This window comes from Platichthys flesus, chromosome 18 (assembly GCF_949316205.1).
Source record: "Platichthys flesus chromosome 18, fPlaFle2.1, whole genome shotgun sequence".
Taxonomy (NCBI): domain Eukaryota; kingdom Metazoa; phylum Chordata; class Actinopteri; order Pleuronectiformes; family Pleuronectidae; genus Platichthys; species Platichthys flesus.
In genome coordinates, this window is record NC_084962.1 from 8627227 (window position 1) to 8650255 (window position 23029).

The 23029-nt window shown below is 41.6% G+C and overlaps 1 protein-coding gene across 1 annotated transcript in view; it reads right to left on the reverse strand.

Moving 5' to 3' along the window:
• Positions 1-19016, reverse strand: part of pak5 (p21 protein (Cdc42/Rac)-activated kinase 5) — a 37600-nt gene extending 18584 nt beyond the window's left edge. Inside the window, exons 1-2 of the mRNA XM_062411110.1 lie at positions 18716-19016; positions 13400-13623 (exon numbers count right to left, since the gene is read on the reverse strand). Of these exons, the coding sequence (XP_062267094.1) occupies positions 13400-13623; positions 18716-18770 (279 nt within the window). The 5' untranslated portion in view covers positions 18771-19016. The remainder of the gene's footprint in view (positions 1-13399; positions 13624-18715) is intronic.
• Positions 19017-23029: the final 4013 nt, after the last annotated feature.

The window sequence follows — 23029 nt, forward strand, 5'->3', positions numbered from 1 at the left end:
AGTCGTACATGATGAAACATGTATTAGTACAACAGAAAGACTGTAGTTGATTCTCCTCCTCCACATCTTAACAGTCTCCCTCCGTCTCCCTCTGTCTATTAAATCCCAGACACCACCTCTACTCTGTGAATTTCAGTCACGAACCACACTGCAGCAAGCAAGTACGCGTGGGTATTTACACACTCACACACTCACACACACACATACACAACAAAAAAGTGATAAATGTACGGTACTATTCTAGTCTAATCAGCTCAAATCCATTTGAGGTTCAGTATTTTGTCCAAGGACACCTCAAAATGTTGACTGGGGGAGACCGGAGGGATGGAACCACAGTCCGCTCTCCCTCCTGTGCGACGGCGTGCTACTACTGCAGCCACTGCCGCACCTGAAGTGCAATATCCCTTTGCATCAGCTACCAATTTGTGAACAGAGGCTTCCTCACTGCCTTCTGAGAAAGATAATATCAGCGAGCCCTTGAGACAAAGACTCTGCCCACGACTCTGTGCTGAGAGTCTCGATAAGCACAGAACATGACCTACAGTGCCGACTAATGAATGATCCAACTACCACGGATGATGCATAAACAAAGAGCAAAGGCGGTGTTTGTGTGAAAGCATCCATCACTCACAGTGATAAAAGTAGCTGGGTGCATTATCTGTGCTCTGTATCAGGCTCATCTGTATAGGTGATACTGCACAAGACAAGCGCTCCTATCGCTTCTCAACAGTCTGTGGATTCATGCCGAACGTAACATGGATTTAAACAGATGATCTCACACGATTTGGGTAAGTACTGAGATTATAGGATGTTCTTATCCTCTATCCCTCTCTGCTGGATGGACGAGGTAAAGGGAACAAGCTGCTACAAAGCTAAAATAATAGCAGCGCTGCAATTGGAATTATTCTATAAATATTACACTAAATTTGTGGTTATGATGTGTGTTTTATGTTTTTTTTTGTGTTTATTTACTTTCTGTGTTTTCTGTACCCACCTATGAAAAGTATATTTGAGCATTGTTAGTAATAATAAATAAAAAACCTTATAGTCATTTATCATTAGTTATTATAATTGATTATATTTGTTTTTATATATAATATTTATATAATTAGATAGAGTAGTATAGGAGAAGTGGTAGTAGTAGTAGTGGCATTATTATAACTATTATCATTTAAATGTATTTACGTCAGAATCCCGACCTGCAGATGCAAAACTTGGCAGATACATTCAACACATTACCTACTACAACTACCAAAATTAATACATCAGCAGACCTCATGGTGGCGCTGTAATAACAGTTTTTACAAGCTAGAAACCACTTGTTCCCTCCCCTAGATTCGGTGGATGATTTTGCATTATTTGTGGAATAGAAACCTGCCTTTCCTGATCGAAATATAACATGAATCATGTCCAAATTATTCTTTAAGTCTTCACACCTTCTACATCAGACAGGTCACATGGTCACACTATCCCTTAATGTATGATGTTGGGTGTTTAAAGCATAAGAGGTTAATGAACTGATTTGCTACTTTCAAACTCATTCTCTGTGAAGCGCTGATCACCAGGAGGAGTGTTTTAGTAGATTTGAGACCATTTGTAAACGAGAATGACAAACAGAAGGGCACAAAGCTCTGCCAATGCCCAACTGTCCCCAAATGAAACCATTTAAATTCAATAGATCTAGACTTATATTTGGGTCTGCACCTAATTGTACACACTCATAGATATCAGCCGTCCATACATGTCGGATTTTTCAACCAGAACCACAAACTATTCTTTGAGAATCTAGGATCCGCCCCCTGATCAATACCTTATCCTTCCACTGGTAATCAGTCCAGTAGTTTCTGTGCAATGATGCTTACTAACAGACAAACACAAAAATACACAACCTCCTTAGTGGATGTAACAACCACATGTACACAGACATATGTATTGAGAAAATAGAAACAGAAATCTGAGAGTTGAATTTGACAAATTTTGTTTTTAAAAGATTTTGGAGGGATTTCCAAAGGTCAATCATTGAAATAACTGCTCCACTAAATCCCAGAAACACATATTCATATATATATATATTACAGTCCATAGCTTTATAATCCATTTTATGTTGATCTTCATGTTTGACTAATTTGACCTTTTTGCACTTCCATTTCAGTTCCTTTCCAGGAATTTAATGAACTGTAAAAACTAAAAGAAAAGATCATCCCAAATCTAGCTCACCACACAGTTGAATTTCTTGTGTCTCCTCAGAGATTCAAAAAATGCTTTGTGATGTGAAACATCTGAAAAGGAGCAGCAGTGTTTGTGTTTCAGTTCTGAGAGACGCAGGAAGTAGATTGTGCTCCGCTGCCCTCTGCTGGTCCGACTCAGCATTTCAAACCTGAACCAGAACATTTACTGTGAATTAAAATAAGCATGTGATAAAATGATGTGGATGTTTCACTGATAAAGAGACAAAGTGCAGCGAGGCCTCTGGTAATAAGTTCCCCTGAGGCACATTTATCGGATCTCAGATATTAAATACAATGACTAATCCTGACCTGGAAACCCCGGTGGGATGTGACCTCAGATCAGTATGTAAGCTGACAGGTTGACCCACCTGTATTACTTCCGCCGAGGACGTGCAACATTTTCACTTTCAGTTCTTGACATGTTATTAACCAAACTAGATGAGGTCTCAGCAAACGTGAACAAAATTATTCAAGGAGCGGCCTTTTTGGAGCACTTCCATGATTAATAGGCTGCGAGCTGACCTGTTTCCTCAGGCCATCCTGCTGCCTGTTAGTTACAGAAGCTAATAACCATCATCTCAACACGCCGAGCGGAGGCCGCACAGAAGAGAAATACTATGAATTCACATGTGTAACAGTCAAAGCCGACTTGAAATACATTTTGCTACAGATAGTCTTACTATAAATGTTTGTGCATCTCAGGGGTATTTCTGACTGCACGAAGGATTTTTGGAAGTGTTTCCTTTTGACGAAACATTTAAAACAAGCAATGTGAAGAAAAATCGAGAGGCTCAATACTGCTAAATACTAAAAAAGAGGTTTGTCAAGTGGTCCTTTGAAATTTGACTCATAAGTCGAAAAGATAGGAGACTAATGTCATCTTAATACAGAGACCCTAAGTCTGAGTTAAGTCTTAAACTGTATGAACCTTTATCTTATAGATTGTTAATATATAGATGTGTTTTGAACTAATAAAAACAAAAAACAATGTAATAATTAAAGCAGAGTTTACAATTGATTTACACACGGTGATGTGTGAGAGAGAATAACAAAAATGGTTCATATGATTGTACTCAAACTGGATCAATTGTTAATGCAATTTTTGGAGTGTGTTAGGAATGCAGGTATTCACTTTGCAAAATACATAGCATACTGCTTCCTCTGCTAGTCACTCCCAACTGACTTTGGATCACTTGACACACTAAAGAAAAATATGAATTATGCTACATAAACTTCTCTCTACTCTCAGTTGTTTTTGAAAGACTTCTTAAAGGTTGTCATGGATCATTAGCAAAGAAGGTTGGGAACAAAATATAACAGCTTTCATCTCCTTTTTTATATATTTGAATGACCTATATGACTACTTATATATTTGAATAGCATATTTCTCCAGCTTAGGGGGTTTCATTTTTTCGTTACCATGTGCAGGTGTGTTTACTTTTGGAAACCTGTGATGGAGGTTTTCAATGGGCTTAATGTATAAAGTATTGTGTACATGTGTCTCATGCTGCTGTAGGCAGACTGTGGAGCCCCTGCCTCTAGCTGGCATTGCTACTATTTGTGTCCATCTTTTTTTTGCAGTCACACGATGCCTCCGACCCCCACAGCTCCCGGCAGCTCAGACCAGTATGACCCAGTCACCTCTGACCTCAGCTGGTTATAGAGCCTCAACTACCAGCTCCGGGATCCATGAGTCACACAGGATGCAAACACGTGGAATGAGGGATGATTTCCAGCAAAATGGATTAGGTGAGGGGGCATAATGAAATACAAACATAAAGTCAGAGCAAATCCCCCGACCTTAAGCATATTAGTGCGGTAAAGCCTGGACAACCCTCTAAGCACTGGCACATAAGACATAATACCAGTAAAATAACAAACAGAGCCAAACAGCAGCACTCTGTCTTTCCCTGTGTGATAAGTGATGTGAACTAAATTACTTTTCTTTCCAAGGAGTTTCCAAATAAGTCTGTCACTGTCTGAGAAACTTTCTGATGTAAAGTAGGAGAGAGGAGAGGAGGCAGAGAGCAAGGAGAAGAAGGGGAGGAGGAGGAGGGGATCAATTAGACGTCCCTCGGTTATCTTCTTGTCAACTCAGAGGCAGATAAACAGACAGCTGCCCTCCATAGATTAATTACACAACAGTGCTCATTAATCTGAGCCCTGTCAGTCTGTTAACAGCCCCTACAACACTTCACTACCCCCACCCTCCTCATCCATATCTCACTTTTTACTCCATTTCCCTCTCATTCACCTCCCTCTACTTCACTTATTATTACATCACTTGCATGTAGCTAAAAGAAGAGTGAGTTAATAACTAAAGATCGACACTGAATACGACAAAAAGTCATATTTACTTGTGCAGTAATTTTAAAATTAAAATATCATGTAAAAGTCATACTTTCTTTCCAGTTTTTATGGGAAAAGGCTCCATGTTATTTTAGAGGGGGGTGATCAGAAGATCATAAGGAATGTCCAGCACCTTGTTAAGTTCTACAAAGTAGAGTTTCACAAATACCTTAATACTGTACTTTTGGCTCATCAGCATCATATTATTATAAATATCAGGTCTTTGAATAATTTGTGAAGAAAGATTGTGCAGGAAACTGTCTATTCTGAACAAAAAAAACAAACACATCCGGACTTGGAGAAAGTGCCCTGTTTTGAGGAGGAGGCAATGTTTCTTATTGATTGAGGTCATCGTTGGTTACGAGTGTGCGTAATTCAAAGGGAAACATAGTCTTTCAAGAAACAATGAGATTGGTTCAATATTTTAAGATTTTTGATTAACAATTTGAATAAAAAAAGATGGTCACTCATTGCACTCACTGCAGCTGAAATGATGATAGATGGATTCATTCACTATTTTTTTACAATGGGGAAAAAAAGGAATTGTATGATTTGAACAGCAAGTTGTAGTTTATCTTTCTGGCCACACGAGGCTACTGCAAGTCCAATCATTAAGTAGCATGTGCTGATGGAGAAACAAATGTTGAGTGAATGTTCTCACTTATGACACTGATTTTGAAATCACTAGGAGGAGGCAGAGATCCACACTAAATTATAAAAGCACATTCATACTCAATTCATAGTTTACAAAGTGTCAATGTGTCGAAGAATATTAAGGTTTTTGAACAGTCACATTTTCTCATAAAGAAATTGGTGCGTGCTGCCAAGCCGTTACAAACTTGCAGCTTTAAAAGAGTGACACACCAATCACTTCATATTTTAATATTTTTTCCTGCAACAATCTGTTGCTATCTAAAATTCACAGTTTGAATGTCCTTCCAAAAAAACCCACATGCAGACACTGGATGGTAGTTGGCCAGGACATTTTGAGCTGCCCTGGCACGGTGCGGTGCACGTTACCGAAAGCCAAAATTCCCTTCCACCCCAAACCGCCAACTGTGGCTCTGCAGCCTCTGTGAGAGGTGAGAGTGCCACTGTGAATGGCAGCAGCCAAAGAAGTCAAAGTGAGCAAGCAGAGGAGAGGAGGAGTGGAGAGGGGGAAGGAATGAGAGAGGTCTAAATCAATGCCATCCACTTCAGCTCAGTGCCAAGAAAGACAGATGCTCTCTCTATCTGTTTGCATGTGGGTTTGTGCGTGCACACGTGCATGCATGCATGCTCAGACACACATATCAATCAGGCATTATCTTCCTTCAAGTCAATTTCAGCTTTGACCAGTTTCATCATGGATCAATGCGGAAGATGGAATGTAAGACACACTGAGACAAATTCAAATTAAACCTGAAATTAAAATGGGTATCGATCACAGCATCCAACTTGCTTTTTTGTCTATAGAAGTTGAATGAGTGCCACAGTCACTGTGCATGATGAGCTGGAGCAGGAGCACAGAGGCAGTTTCGCAGATTCTATGCAAAGAAATACTGTAATGTTTGTGTGTGTGTGTCTGATGGAGGAGATACTTGTTGTACATAATTTAAATTCATACATTATCTTCCTACAAAAGAATCTAATAAAATCTGATATGGTTTTGAGCTTGAACTTTTAAGGAGGGGACATGTTGGAGATTCTGAACCTGCCCCACATTTAACCTCTTGTCAGAACCTCCTTCCCTATCAGTCTGGGCAGTCCGCTGTCTTGGAGCTCGCCCAGTATCATTAATTCACGCTGCAATGAAACGCCTCCTCGAATTGGCATCTCTGTGTGTGCATGTCAGAGCCCTAGCGGCCCACTTCCCTATTTTCAATAAAGACACAAGTTAGCATTTCTACCCCTGAAGCAAGGACTGGGTGACCCTGTTAAATCAGACACACTATCTCCACTCCATGTGTATACATGCAGCAAACCCAGCAAAGCTACAAAAATAACTCCTGCCGTGCAGGGCTCAGAGCATGAGTCTCCATCTGTCAAGAAGCATGAGAAAACAACCTGCTCCCTCATTGCACGGCTATAATTCATGGAATGTCACAGTTTAGTGTTGAAAATGCAGCACGAATAGAAGCAGGTTTAAACACAGTCTAAATATGTGACCTGATCTCTGGGGCGTCAGCAGTAAACAGCAGAACAAATGCTGAACGGAGACGTTAGAATATTAAAATCTTACGATCTGGCACCATCGGGGTTTGTTCTGCTGTGTGTGTTTTCACAAAGTGCTGGCAGAGAGAGCTGAGACTTGTGGCAGAAGTCAAATCTGCATAGCCAGCATGCCAGTGTGCAGACTTGGCTCGCACCAACACAAAAATATTCAAACAGCCCACCTGTAAGTGTTTATGAATCGTCTGAGCCTGGGGTCTAACCGCCACCGCCTCTTCGGTCCTCACCACTCCCAGCACCTGCCTCAGCTGTGCTCTCGCCGGCTCTCTGGGCCCCTCGCTGGTCCCACTGGCCCCGATCTCCGCCACTCCTCGCCCCCCAGCCATAGCCAGTGGCCCAACCCGGCTGCAGCATGCCTCCAGGCTGGATCGAGTGCAAGTCGGGCACTCTACACCCACAGCAGCCAAGCGACTCAATGATCGAGTTTCCACTTCTGTCACCGGCCATCAAGCTGGTGGGGGCTGTGGTGGCTGTGCTATTACTGACCCACTGACATTTACAGTAGCGCTTTACCAGTTATCACCTTGTCTGTTGTGGCCGCTATCGTGTGCTGTCACTCACTTTGTCTCCCTATGAGCCACAGTGACGACATAATCGTTTTGTGTGATTTAAGTCACTGAAATACAACCTTTATGCATGAATTATAGTAATTATGGTAAAATAAAACACTGTTAAATAAGCATCTTCCAGCAGTTCACCTTACAAATCTGGATGCATTTGAAATAATTTCTCTCTCTCTCTTGAGATATTTTCAGTGAGGCTATAATGGGTTTGACAGCAGCGAGATGTTTAAGTGCAGCGATCTGAAATACCACCAGCAGCTCCTTCCACCTACACGGGTAGGCAGTGGACTAGAGGTTGTCAGCAGTCCTTCTGGGAAATGTTAGAGATCACAAGAGAGAAGAGGAAGAAAAGAATACAGGCTCAACAAGGACTGCTATATCTGTAAAGGAGTCTGTCCAAAGTTGGATTTTATATAACTCTTTATTTTGGAAAATAGAGCCCAACCGATTTATCACTTTGCCCATATAATTGGCCGTTTTTGGCTTATTGGAGTCATATTGGTAAGTATCGGTATCGGCCTGATTTTTCCTGATATATTCATTTCAAATATTACGTCTGATGGCAGTAGATACTTCTTCAAAGTGTATTGAGTGTGAACGGGCAGTGGGGTTTGGGACTACTTGTCTGCACTACCTTTAAAGCAAAAATAAGCCAGGGATCTAAACCATATCAGCTCACGTGTCATTATCGGATATTACTTTTGCCCTAATATCCCTGCTATAAACATTATTTTGCAAATATCTGATCATCTCCATATGCACCAGCCTCCTTCATCACAGAATCAACGTGCATGCACCATACATGCACCAGAATTAGTTCCCTTCCTGCAGACTGTGTCTTTAAATCATGAAAACCTGTGGCTCAGCTCGAGCTGTAAACTATTCTCACATTAACGTCCCACTCGCATGGCGTGAGGCTGAAACTGATATCATTACTCGCACTGTAGCTGTATGTGTCAAAACACACACTAATCAAAAATGGATTTAGGTGTTAATCAAAAAAAAAAAAGAGCTGTTAGTGTCCTGTTGGATTTGTTGTCAGCGACAACGCGAATAAACTGATGCCTTCCAATATCAGAGGGGTGGATTGGACTTCATTCTGGAAGGGAACATGCGATTTGAAGATAAGGAGAAATATGTAACTTAGATCACGATGCACAAATTATTTCACTGATCCCTCCAGGTTCACTTATTATCCTCTCTTTTGCTACAGCTAATGTAGCATGACGAGGAATAAGCGGGTCTTCTATAAAATCCTTACAAGTTTTTTTTTTTTTCTTTTTCTCTAACTAGCTCACTGAGGCGGATGCCGATGCCTTCAGGCTGTTTGACAGCCCTGGGATCAAGACAAGTATTTAAACAGCTCCCATATAAATCATGCAATGGAGAGAAAAATTGAAATGGACTAACATGATCTCGCATTCAGCGTATTTACTCTTTCTGCAGCAAACTGACACTGATGTACAGTTTATGCATCTTCACTCAGTATGTTGCTGAGTGTAATCCACCTTTATCTACCACTGACCCTGACCTTGTGTGAAGGATATCAACTTTTGCTGTTTACGAGAATCCCATCAAAACAGCCCTGTCCGTAAATACCACTGTTTCCGCGCTGCTTTCTTGAGCACTTGACTTTGTCAAAGTTAGACTAGATTAACAAAGATTTGACCCATTTTCTAGACACTAATTACTGACGTCATATTAGAGATTCCCTCCTGAGATATCATGTTCACAAGAATGAGCTGGACAACCACAAAAACCTAATGTCTCAGACCACTGGCTGAGGCATGAAAAATGGTAACAGCGCCAAGCCCTTGCATGCTAACACATGCATGTCAAAACACACACACACACACATAACCACACCATTCCAGTAAATTACCTCCTCAGCTCCACAGGAGTTGGGAATTTGAGTGTGTCAAAGTCAGAGTGCAACATGAAGCTGCCATTATTAGCCGCGACCAAATGCTAGTGCTAATACATGCAACACATTAACACGCATGTAGCCTTTGTGTCACACCAACCTACATAGCTACACATGAACCATGCATGTCCACATCAAACCAAGAAGTGCAACATAAAAACATGTTTCGAGGTTGACGTACTTCTGGTACACTTGCTCCAGAACATCAAACACTTCACACTGTCAGAATGGAGAAGCTTTAAGAGCACAATGTTTAAAACATGGAAATATAATGTTAGGACAGGGTGTTAGCCTCAAGTTTTGGATTAGCATGTGTGCTGGGGGCTGAAGAAGGGGAGAGAATAGAGATGAGAGACAAACCTTTAAGCAAAACTAAAGCTCAGCTGTGAAGAGCAGTCTGACAATAATACTACAAGACTGGTGAATGCACGATGAACGCACAAGCCAGAGGGCAGAGGTAGTAGTTATTTCACACTCACACACACACAAAAGCACATACGCAAACACGCACACACACACACCTTTGTTGACCTTTTACAGTTTACTATTTGTCTGCACGGTTTGGTGGGGACAGCATTGGAAGTCTGCCAGACTGGAAACCACTTCATCCATGCCCACCTGGTGTGTTCATAAACACATGCACACACACACACAGACACACACACTTAGAGAACAAGGCTGGGGGAGTAGGCCAAGCAGAGGAAGCCTTGTGTCAATCAAGTGTCAGGGCAACCAGGGGAGAAGGATATCAGGCCATGGGTGAGACACTAAAAATATCCCTGCCCACCTTGAAAGTCAGGGTCAGACACACACAAACACATACACACACACACACACACACACACACACACACACACACACACACACACACACACACACACACACACACACACACACACACACACAAACTAGCAATGCATGAGCATACACACTACTCTCATTAAATTGACAAAAAACATAAATACCATTCTTTTTGCGTGCACACGGCTGTGCAAGATCATCTGAATTTGACAAGTGAAGCAACCCCCACTTCTTAGTGACATCAAACTACTTTTCTTAATAAAGACTTCGACTACAGCACAAATCAGCTGGGTATTTTTCCTGATTGATACGGCACATGCAAATTTATAGTATTATCCCAGGAGTAACTAGAGTTATAAAATACTCTTTTCATACTTGTTGGGTTCTAGGGTTTGTCTACACTATTATTTCTTTGAATGTATATTTTCCCTTTCGTTCAAAACAAAAACAAATCTCTGTCCACAAGAGCTTCATTTTACAAAATATCTCCGTCCTGATGGGAACAAAAACAACTACAAATAGTCAAACAAGCTCCTCTGAAGGCAGCGATAAAGTCTCCACCAATGATACAACAAATACTAGAGAGGAACATTGTGAGCACGCTCAGTGACCTTATTCTCCTGTGAACCTGTATAAAGCCGCCTTTGTTGTTGATGTATCTGACAAATGCTCATTACAGAAAGTAACAGTTGACATTTGCAACGTAAGCTGTGACCTCATCAGGGTGTTGAAGTCTCAATGTCACAATAGTAATAATATTTCTGTCTTTCTCCCTAAAATGCACAGAAATTTCAAAATTGAACTTGCTTATACGTCCTTTCAATCAATTCATCTTTGAGGAGAGAAGAGGAGAGGAGAGGAGAGGAGAGGAGAGGAGAGGAGAGGAGAGGAGAGGAGAGGTGAGGAGAGAAGAGGAGAGGAGAGGAGAGGAGGGGAGAGGAGAGTTGTAGAAAGGCTCCTTCTAGCACGTGCGAACCCTTTATAACCTATTTTCTGGGGACCCACAACACAGCAGAATCAGTTGTCATGGCAACATGCACTTCAGATCTCAGCACCCGTCATCATCACCATAATGCTCATCATCATCATCATCATCATCATCATCATCATCATCATCATCATCATCATCAATGGTGCTCCGTAGCAAAGGGGAGAAACAAGGGAGCATGCTGCTACAGTTAATCTAGTCTTTTCTGGGGAGGCTCATGCGGATGGAACAAAGGGAGAGTGGAGATGGAGTCTAAGAAAAGACTTGGCAGAGCAATGTAGTTATATCATGTGTGTGGAGTCATTCTCGAGCGTTTCTCCCTGTTCCTGCTGACACACCACCTCCACCTGAATGCATGACAGCAGGCACTGGAGGAGAGATGTGGAAACAAAACAGCAAAGTTGCGACTGAACGAAAAAAAGAAAAGAAAGGAGGGTTGAAACCAGAAGGGAAGAGGATGTCATACTTTGGGCAACGGCGTTTCGGATGACCGGACTTTCTTGGGAGATATCTGTGAAGAGAGCAAGAGAATTATTGTCTTGTTTCCCCCTCTTCAGAGATATCTCCTGTGGCATATTGCTGTTCTCTGTTACAGGACTTTAGTGGATGTCTGAGCACATTATCAGACCTGTAAGTGGTTCCTCAAAGATTATGCACAGTAAGTTAGCTTAATGCTCACAGTAGTGCATCGTGAAAGATTAAAAGTGAGTCGGTTATGGGACGAGGGATCTTAACATCTTATCAAGGTCAACAGAAATGGTGTAGCCAGGTGTTACACACAGGAGACAATGGGTCCCTACGTTCAGAGCTGAGGGGCACTGGCCCACTGAGAGCTTGGGATATTGGTCACACGCAGTAAGATGGGACCACAGAAAGTACAATGGAAGAGAAAAGAAAAGTCACAGTTTAAGCAGTGACCATGTGAAGACCCACAGGGCCTAATACAACCTGCAGTATGCAAGAGAAGCCCCTATCACAGTGCAAAATACTCACTTGTTCTGCTACAACCCAGAGAAAGGTGCAGAGAAATATTAATCTTCACGTTTATAAATGACAGCTAACATTATCTATATCAAATTCCAGTTGATTAAATGTGACATGTAAAGAAGAACCAATGAACAACAACACATCAGAGGAGACACTCAGAAGGTTCGGAGACAAGAGGAGACACACAATCACAGTCAAAGTGGGGAAAAGGAAGGCAAATAGGGCCGAATGAAAAGGGAACTCGGTGTGCATTAGGGCTTCTGATGGTTATGGTTTGATTTAATACATACGTTTGCCATTAAAGCTGCATTGAGCAATTTGTGACCAGCAGGGGGCAGAAGCTCTTTGAGTTTATCAAGAGCTTGAGGTTAAGATGTGTATTGTAAGTCTAAGCGAAGTATCTATTTAATATTCACTGCTCTATATCTCTATCTTTACTACGTTTTGCATATTATTTGGATCTTTTTTTCTTTCTTTGATAATTCATAAAATAAGTTATAACATAGAATAAACCCTTGTTAAAGTAAATGGTCTTCAGATACTCCAATTTCTAATCTACTCTACCTTTTGGTTTACCTCAGTTGTCTGCGGCTGAGCTGAGATAGTTAATGAGTTAGTGAGATATGTTGGATGTTTTTTGATAGAAAATGAATTGAACAAATAAAGGTCTCGGTTAGTTTGTTTTTTAAATGTTCACAAAGTTTAAGGGAAACAGCAATGATTTTAAATGAAAGCCAAATGTTTAGGCTTTGACATTTTGTCATGTCTCTATCTTCTTCGGAGGCTGAGAAATAAAGTTTTTGTAAATGTTGGCAATTCTGTTAGTGCTTCAGAAAACCCTCAGGTTTTAGGAGGTCGTTTTCAAACAACACTTGTACGTTGCTTTCATATTTGGCACCTTAGGTCCAGATGGTTTAAATGTTGTTTAAGAGAGTCATTCAATTTACTTTAATATCAAAACAATGCTCAATGCAGCTTTAAAGCAATATCATGTATATTGATATGACAATAATCTTATATGAGAAATGGAAAGTTGAACAGTGTGAAGTAGCCAGGTGGCAGTGGATAATTTTTTCTATTTTGACAAGAAAGACAACATAGTGGAGCAAGGGGACAGTGAAAGTAAAAAAAAAAAACAGCTGCACAGAGTGGGATTGCAAAGAAAGAAAAGTAAAATGAACAGATTATAGACAGTGGTTGGAAGGGATGAGGATTGTGCAAATCTAAATTCATACATAAAGACTGAGATAGGAAGGATGTGGGTGAGAAACAGAAGAATGAAGAGTCCTTGTTACTGAATTGTGCCCCAGTGCTCAGGCCTGACGCCCTCTGTCTATTCACTCTCTACCTTCATTGGTGCCAGCTGGATGGGGGTGATATAGGAGGGGTCCACCATGGGCTTGGGCCGGTTAGCAGTATCCGCCAGGAGGCTCTGCCATTGCTGTGGCAGCCCGGTGAACTTCTGCTCCCGCGGGTCGAAGCCCGTGTGGACCCGGTGCTCGAAATTAGACGGAGCAGAGATCTCCAGCCGTTTCTTCTTCTTCCCAAACATGCTGGAAAACCCTGGCAAACCTGGACAACGAAAGAAGAGAGCTGAAGATTAACACTCATTACTGCAACTCTTAATCTGAAAGCCAACACAATTTCTCGCCTTTCATTTCAATCTGTCTTCCTCAAACTGTTCTCCACTTCCTGTCTAGCACTATGACATTAGCCGTGTATCAATTCAGAGCTGCATCCTTCGGAGGCCCCATTTGAAGCATTTCCCATTTCGAAGGCTTCTCTAAATGCAGGCCCACAATTCCCCGATCCAGCGGGTGGATCCCTCTCGGGCCAATCTATTCCAGTTTTCATTGCAATCTGTTTTTTGAAGAGGTAATGATGAAGTGACAAGACGTTCAATGCTGAAGAATCAAGCTTAAACTACTGGGTAAACCAATGAGCATTGAAACATTCTTGTTGGGTCAAACTGCAGCTCTGTCAGCGCTGTAGACTGTATTGTTTCATTTCAGTTCGACCTGCGCAGTCTAGTCAGTCCACACAGGAGACGCCACCAGAATTGGGTCCCTTCTTATGAATGCTGTATGTAGGTGGTGTGACACTATCAGGCGGCGTGGACACAGGCGAGTATTGCTAATCCAGTTTGAATCAATGCTTCATCAAATTGAAAATCCGACAATATAATGTAACATGAGACATGCATCATATACAGTAATATTGCACGCACCAGGGTTCAAGCAATTGCTGTTGTGGACATCTAATTAGCACAGGGATCGGGTCTTTAAAGAGAAGCTGCGTACTGTGTTCAGAGTTTTGATTAATGACTCCTCCATGTAAGGTTTTTTAAAGCTGAAAATGTCATGAAAACAGTTTTTTTTTCCCTCCAGCTCAACTTAACAAGCAAACCATAAAATGCATCATAAAACTTATCATAGTAAATAAAAAATCAATATTTCAAGAGTGTGCAGGAACAAATTAGCATCAAGATTTATCAAATATCTTGCCAACTATTTATTACTCCCTAATAATCATTCTGACAATTAAAAAATCAGCCCAGCAATCAATTAGGCTGTGCCAATCAGGGCTGCAAGCTGCATGGTTCAAGCGTCCCAGGGCTGATTGGCTGCGAATGCTGGTTTTATACGGAAGGTTTGGTGTTGCGCTGTTACCCACTCTGCTGCTCTGTAGCAAGCCACGCTCTGCCCCAAAAAGCTGCAGGATACAAACACAAAAATGAACAAGCTACAAAAACCAAGTGACCACTCTGGTTATATAATATAAACATCCTAAAAACAGGCTGATGCACTGAAGCAAAAAAAGACGAGTTGTGATAGTGGTTTACAGCATGCAGCTACTGTAAGAGGCACAGCGTGAATGGCAGCTGCACTGCTCCTGCCTCCATACCAAGAGTCACTGTTTGGAAATCCCACTGTGGTTTGGGTGGGTGCATGATGTCCAGTCACAGGAACAAAATGTCATGCTGTTGTTGTTGTGCCAGTGAATGAAGCCTATTGTGTCCCCTCCTTCTAGAAGGCATTGTCCTCAGAGCAAAACAAAGTCCTCCTTCTTCCTCCTCCCCTTTCTTAATTTTCCTCTCCCGCCTCTGTTATGGCTTACAGATAACGTTTGCAGTGGCAGTCCATACCACTAATTCCTGCATTAACATATATTGTACATGTGCATTATACTCAAAACAAACAAGAAACCTACACTTGAGTAAACATGGAGGGTAAACCAGTTGAGGATTTACTATCTTGAATATCTGCCTGTTGGCTACACCCCACCCTCCTCATTAACTGTTGCTTTCAAACTTTCAGTTCTTTCACACTGCTCATGAAGAAGACTGTTTCAAGGGACTTCAGGGACCCCAGACAAAGGGTACCTGGGGAACCCTACATCGAACCAAACCAACTAACAAAGTCAAATGCCCTTCTAAGCCTTCAACACAATCATAGCACAACAGATGATTAGGAAGGACACTGCCGCCTTTAGAAAGCTCAATACTGGATCAGGTGGAAAGATCATTCCACAGGCAGGTTTAGAGAACTATGTCCTCTACGTCTGCAAGGAAAGATTGTGGGTAAGTGTGTAATTTTAAGTGTGTAATTTTGAGAAGTACAAAATGTGCATTATTTTAGAGAAAAGAAAATATATAAAGTGTTTTAGCCAGAGTAGAACATTTTACATTTATTGTGATAAATGCTTTTTAATCTTTAACTGTGTCGTTATTAGTAAAATGAGTTACAATAATATATCTAAGGGCTGGGCGCATCCAACGAAAACCTCCACCATATCACATTATAGCCCAGAGGGGTTATACCCAACAACTTATAGAAACTATCTAGAGTTACAGATTTAACGAACAAAAAGATAGGTAGGCTGGAAAACACACATGGCATTTGTCTCTCTTGTTCCATTCCATTGTCTGATTAAACTTAAAAACCCAACTTTAATACTCTTCACAGGGTTCCAGATAACCATCAAAAAGAAATGTCAAACAGTCCACAGCCTGTGCTGAGCCACAATTCTATTATGCAACGCAGACATGTCAGCAACCCTCTCCACTTTTGGCAGATGTCCACCGAATCTACACAAATCGACCCCAGGCTACTGACTTTGTTACTATTTTTAGAGCAGGCATAAAACGGCTTCAGCGGTTTAAATTTGAGATTTGAAATTTATTTCCCAAGATAATGTCAATAAAGACAACATCAAGGATAAGGCTGAAAAACAACTCTTGGGAGAGACAAGTGTGACAGAAGGCAATGCTCAAATATTTGGTAAACATCGGCTATAAAGTGGCTCTCTGCAGTCACCACACTGAGACACACAGTGACTAAATGAGGCTTGATTGCAGCCTTGCACTGAATCATCATCTGACACACGCAGTAGCTGAAGCCCTTGTTACCTAAGAGCAACACAAACACACACAAAAAAAGCACATCCCATAATGCTGGATCCCAATCTGAGCCAATAACCAATAATACAAGAGCTAATTGATAAATGAGTACGTCTGCTGTAATGTTAGCTTCAAATATTAGCATGTCCAGCTAACTATATGAAAATACAGAGGCTTTTCTAGCATTTATATTAAGATATTAGGAGGTAAAACAATAGTTATGATAACAATATAGTGGCCGATTTGTAAATTTATATATAAAATTGATTTTTCAATCATATTTGTACTGATTTTCATGTCAAAATCAAACCATCAAAAGGAATCAAGATTTCCGTTCAGTGGACAACCCGATTTATCTCCTGAGACACAGTCTCCCCTGACAGAATCAAAGAATCCAAAACCTGAAAGTAAACACCTGGGTTGAAATATTCCTTTCTTTTATCAAAATTGAATTTCATGATGGATAAAATGTACTAGGAACACCCTGTTTCCCCGTCTCTGTGGTCTGTGCGCAGCCACATGGAAGGCCCTGACCTAGTTGGTACATCTTGGGAATGAGATTATTAAAGGCTAGTGGGGCTTAAGTAGTCTAGGCCATGCTCAACTGCTAAGACACACAACAACACATGTGCACACACACATACACACATAGTGAATGCATGTAAGACAACAGATGGAGGTGAACGTATAGGCAGTCATGCCTTACTCCTGCAGGGCTTTTAGCAGTCGCCCTCTTACAACAGTTGAAACTGGTTTGGACTGAAGTGTACTTTAAGGGTAGCGGCCACTGGGAATTGCCTGTGTGCAGAGGCCATAGAAATATATGTACTGCTCAACCTCTCCTGGTTGCCACATAAGCACCTCTTCAGCTGTAATTTATGGGCAGGTTGTGGAGCACTTTGTGAAGTTTCAGACTTAATGCCTGCAAGGTTATTCTGCCAAAGAGCAGCAATGTCACTCCGATGAAAAATTGCACCTGTCAATATACGGCAGAGATTATGAAACTGCATTATTCTGCACTGTGCGTGTCACAGTGTGTAACACTGGCGTGAGCTGTGACTGTGTGTATTGTGTGTATTCACTCATAAAACACAGCTCTAAGGGCTCTGGTGCGGAGTGCAGCTTGAATAACAAAAAAATTTGACTTGTGCATGATGTTACGAGAAACATTATATAACCATGTGTACATATACACAAACCATGACTTTCACATCCATTACACTCAAAACAGACTCAGTCATGCATGCAAACACATCAGTATATATATATATATAGTGGATGAACCTGGACAACACACACGCAAACACATGCATATCAACCCATACACACAAACCTACTTAAAGGGGCGACTAGTCCCAGGGCAGAGATCCTGACTCCCAGGCTGATTTGTCTCCAAGCCATCTGTCACCATCTGAGCCTCCACAGGCATTTCCCCTTTTGTACAACAACACCTCAACAGACACACACTTTCACTGGAAGCTGCCCCATGCATGCTACAGTCAAACTTGGACTCATTGCGTTTGTGTGTGTGTGTGTTGGTGTCGACTTGTGCCTTGTACGTAATATGCATCTATTTTTGTTTCCCATGCGCAAGTTAGCACTCAGCATGGCGTAATCGTGTTTTCAAAACAGCACATTTATTTTGTATCCTTTAGATTGTAATTTAGAGGCATAAGCTGGTATTGAGATGCAAAGCATTCACTCATACACAACATATGCAAATAAATTTCATGCATAATTTAAAATGCAACATGAAAAGGACACAAATTCCTGCTGATAAACAAGTGGAAGAAGGGGCGACGCTCCCTCCCTCGCTCGCTGCTACAGGGAAGTGGAGGAATTTAATTAAAAAGGTAAAATGTTTCAGAGCCAAAAGAACAAAAACCTGAAGGAACATTCTCACTCAAGGTACGATTCTTTTCCTCAGTGTGGCTTTACGTGGTTTGAATGACAGAAGCTGCACAAAGCGAGACGAAATTTGCTCCTGCATCATTAGCGTCTCGGTTCTGTGACTGCTCGCCTCTTTGTCCTGCCCCGCTCCCTAGTCTGCTGTTCGGCGCTGTCCCATTTGGGTCCACTCGTTCTCCCAAGACCTCGCTCCTTCAGATGATTTAATTGGCCCAAAACACTGTTAACACAGACGTTGGATCGCACCTTCCATTCCCTCTGGATGTATTTGTAGAGCGGTAAACAACTTCAGCCAGAGAAGCTTTTTATCACTCGCATACTGTTTACAACATGCTGAGAAGTTTTCTCTCCTCTTACCTGGAAACAAATTGATGGTTTCTTTCAGCCAATCAAAATGCTCGGGATAAGCCATGACGAGGGAGTCCGGGACAATCAGAGCCTCCTCACAAGTGTTTAGATGTGAAATTGCACTCCTGTTAAATCCATTATGCACCTCAATTTTCTTTCAACGAAACCTGAAACAGCGAGTCCCCTGCTTCAACCATGATTGCTGAATTAATACCAGCAATTCCCAAGAGGAGCGACACTTCAGTGACTTCATCGAACTGACAAATCAGGTCAGATCCAGGACCCTCTGCAGCTCCCAGTGAGCTCCTGCTACTACTACTACTCCTGGTCTGCTGCTGCTGCTGTGACTCCTGCTGCCTGCATGCTCTGATAACTCCCAATGTGAGATGTACAGGGCAGGGAAAAAGTGCCGACGCCAGCAGCCAGCAGCCCCGAGCCAAGGCACGGCCAGACAGCTTAAGCCCAGACCCCTCCCATTTCCCTTTCATTGTTTGTCTAACAGGGACAGACCCGCTGCGTCCCAAACTTACCACCCTGCAATGTGACCTTCATCGTCCTCCTCCCACCTGTCTGTCAACTGAACCACAAAAACAACAAGGGAGCGCAAGTCGTCTGTGTTCCCACAGTCCACATACTGGTGTTTGTGTCCTGCCTTACTCTGTCACACACACACCCACACACAAATGTCTCCCACTGATGCCCACTTGTGTGGATATCAACTTTGGTGTCAAGTGCAGCACCACCAGGCGCCCTATCGCTGCCTCTTTCACAGGGCAAATCACACAGAGGGAGACAAATAGTGTGATGGAGGAGATAAGACGGAAGAAAGAGAGGGAAACAGCTGCTGCAGTCAGCGGCTGTGACGGAGCCTGGCCGCTTGCCGACGCTAAGGGGACGTTTAGCGGTGGCAGTCACGGAGAGGCCCTCTGCTGAGGGCAAACACACACACACACAAACACACACACACACACACACACACACACACACAAAAACAAACACACACACAAGGACACAAGAGAACTAAGATGTGAGGATCACACTCTACAGTAAATTCCCTCAGAGACAGAGTTTGTGGAAAAAGGTACGTAACACACCTCTACACTGCTGAACATCTGAGTAGATTTTGGACAGAAACCAGATAAGCCAGCTTTATTGAGTTTATCCAGCTCCTGCATTGTGTTACTTATCATCTCATGTAGTATGAAAAATTACAAAAGCACACACAACCACACAAACACCGACACACGGGACAATGTTATAGACTTCCAGACAACTTTGAAGGTGCAGTTTGTCTTCCCTCTTCATTTCAAGTAGAGATTTTGTAGAAATAAAGACACTGTTCAAGGCTATAGCAAAGTGATGACATTAAATAATTTATTTTAGGATGAAACATTAATCCTCATACATTATACATATTTTATAGTCCAAAAAGTTTCACAGTCCACAAAGTTTGACTTAATTCTACAAAGTTAAGTCACAGGGAGGAGACTGGGGTTGATGGTTGGTTGTTCAAAGCAGAGCTTTATCACCAGACTGAGGTTCCCCTCGTGTGTTCCACATGTTTAGACATAAGTTGTTTTCAGCAGGACAGGGGTGTGTCTGAGCAGACCATGTATAGGAAGCAGCACAAAACCTACATTCTACAGTGGAAATCTTTGTTTTTGTTTACAGCATATTGACACCAGCGCGTGACCTCATCACCAAAAGCTCTCAAATCTCACTGTCTGTAAATGACACGTCTATTTCATCCCTACATATTTTCATCCTTATCATTTAGTTTTGTTTTGCGGCTGTTATATGTTACAAAATGTCATCAAGAGGCTCAAATTTTCCTATTGTATTCTCAAATTTTACTTTATCCCACAGCATAAAATTTAATACAAAATGCTGTTGAAGACTAGTTTTATTCATACATGTCTTCATACGGTAGACACAGGGTTGTCTTATGAGACAAAGTTAAGGACATTAATAATATGATGATTAACCCAAAAACAACTCTAAAGGGCATTTAATGATCCAGACTTTGCTATGAGATCAAGATAATGAAAAATGGTTAGGACATACTGCATCTTACAGTGTTTAGATTTTTTTTATCAGCCTCCTGCTTTAACATTAAGGGAAGAAAGAATGTGTTTGATGGTTAAAAGACTCGTGCAGCTGATACACCCCTCTACACACCCTACACTACTGGATATAAATACACATACCACACTCTCTCACCCCCTCTCACCCCCTCCCTCTTTCTTTCTCTCTCTCTCTCTCTCTCTCTCTCTCTCTCTGCAAAACACAAGGAGCACACTAAATAGAGAAAGAGACAGCTATTATGGCAGCTGTTTTGGCTATGCTAAGTACCCCACACTTTAAAAGCATCAATACAGCACACGCCATGGCTAATTGGTGGCTACGTCTCAACTGTCACATGACAAATGCTTTCAAGTGAGATAAATGATATTTCTGGCAAAGTCTTTAAGTGCAAACAAGTTGTGGGCTGTGAATTTTGGTGGTGCGACTCCAAGTTAATGCAAGACACAGTGAGAGAGAGTGTGAAAGGGAGACGTCCAGTTCAGACGGGGTTTTCGAGTCTCCCTTGGATCTCTCACTATCGGCTTGTTGTCTCCTCATGTGGAAACACAATGGATGAATATAGCCGGGAAAGGGTGAGTCTGGGAGGCACTGACAGATCAGGAGAGCTATCTAAATGAGATCTCCACTGTCCTGAGGACAGAGGAGTAGGTCGCTGTCAGCGTGTGCACACATGTGTAACCATGTGGATGTGTGAAGCAGGGTGTCTTTGATTTTAAACGCACAATAAAGCAAAAAATGTTTTACTCTATATATTTGGTTGTATTTGTTTAAAATATCAAGCCTCAATTACATGTATTTGACGTGAGGATTTGATAATTCCTTCTTAGGAATCATTGCGCATTTCTTTTATAATACATCGGCCACTTGTTATCTATTTTTGAAGTGTATTACTCTCTTATTTTCTTTTTGGAATTGATCAATAATACAAATCAGTCAGGCACTATAGTTACTTCTAGTTTCAACTATTTTATTACTTCTGCCTCACAATGTAATAAACTAAATAGAAAGGGGAGTCAGCTTTTACTGGTTCACCTGAGTTAGCCTTCCATTTTCTACAACTTATCTTGGTCTAGGTCTTATGCTGGGCCCTTAGTAGATTAGTTGAGACATCCTTATCCCTAGCCACCTCCTCCAGCTCCTCCTGAGGTGTTCTAGATGGAATATGTTATCCCTCCAGCATGTTCTGGGGTCTACTTCAAGTGAGATGTGTCTGACATACATGCCTCCCTGTATCCTTTCAAAGTGAAGGAGCAGTAGATGTAAACATTAGTCCTTAAACCCCCTATTCTGCGGTATGAGTCATCATCATTTAAATGATTAATTTCCATTTAATTCTCTAGCAGAATAACTGCACAGAATGGATCAACTTAGAGCAAGTTTGAACAAAAAGGGGCCCTCAATATTAAATAAACCACGTCTTATATTTGGTTTCTTTTTTAGCCAATGTTTATTTACATTTTGGTAAACTGCTAATTTAAAGGTTAGCCAATTTATCTATTAGCAATTCCTGTTTGCAAAGACATCCATGACTTAAAGATGTGCTTTATGGATGTGTATTAGATAGATATCCGAGATACTGTATTCTTGCAACCTGTAGGTGTGTGCGTGTGTGTGTCACAGCCTCTGCTTCTGTAGGAAGTTAGATGTTTTTATTAATATTTTGTGATGCAACACACCTTTTGCATGGTCTAAACCAAAACTTAAAAAATGCAGCTTTCCAACACATTCATTTAAAAAGAATTTGGTAGATAAAGACATGTTTCTTATCTGGACAGCAGAAGCTACTGATAAAGAATGAAGGAATAACCTTGTATCTGGCACGTGAAGAGAAGACTCTCGCCATATGTTATTAGTTTCAGAGCTCGGGGGCAAACATCTGTATGCAGACATCATCCACATCCAGCCTGGGGAGACAAATGCTTCTTTTTAACTGAGGGCCGCCTTTTGATAGACTCGCCATCTCAATGAGAAACAGTCTGACATGAAGACAGGGACTGGGAATAATGTAGGGAACTCTGACTATTTGTTTACGTTAGCATCTGGAAGAGCGTGCGAATGTGTGTGTGTATGTGTGTGTTTGTGTGTGTGTATGTGTGTGTGTGTGTATGTGTGTGTGTGTGTGTGTGTGTGTGTGTGTGTGTGTGTGTGTGTGTGTGTGTGTGTGTGTGTGTGTTTGTGTGTGTAGTGTGCACGTCTATGTCGATTTGCATGATGGTCAGCTATTGATGCTGAATGAGC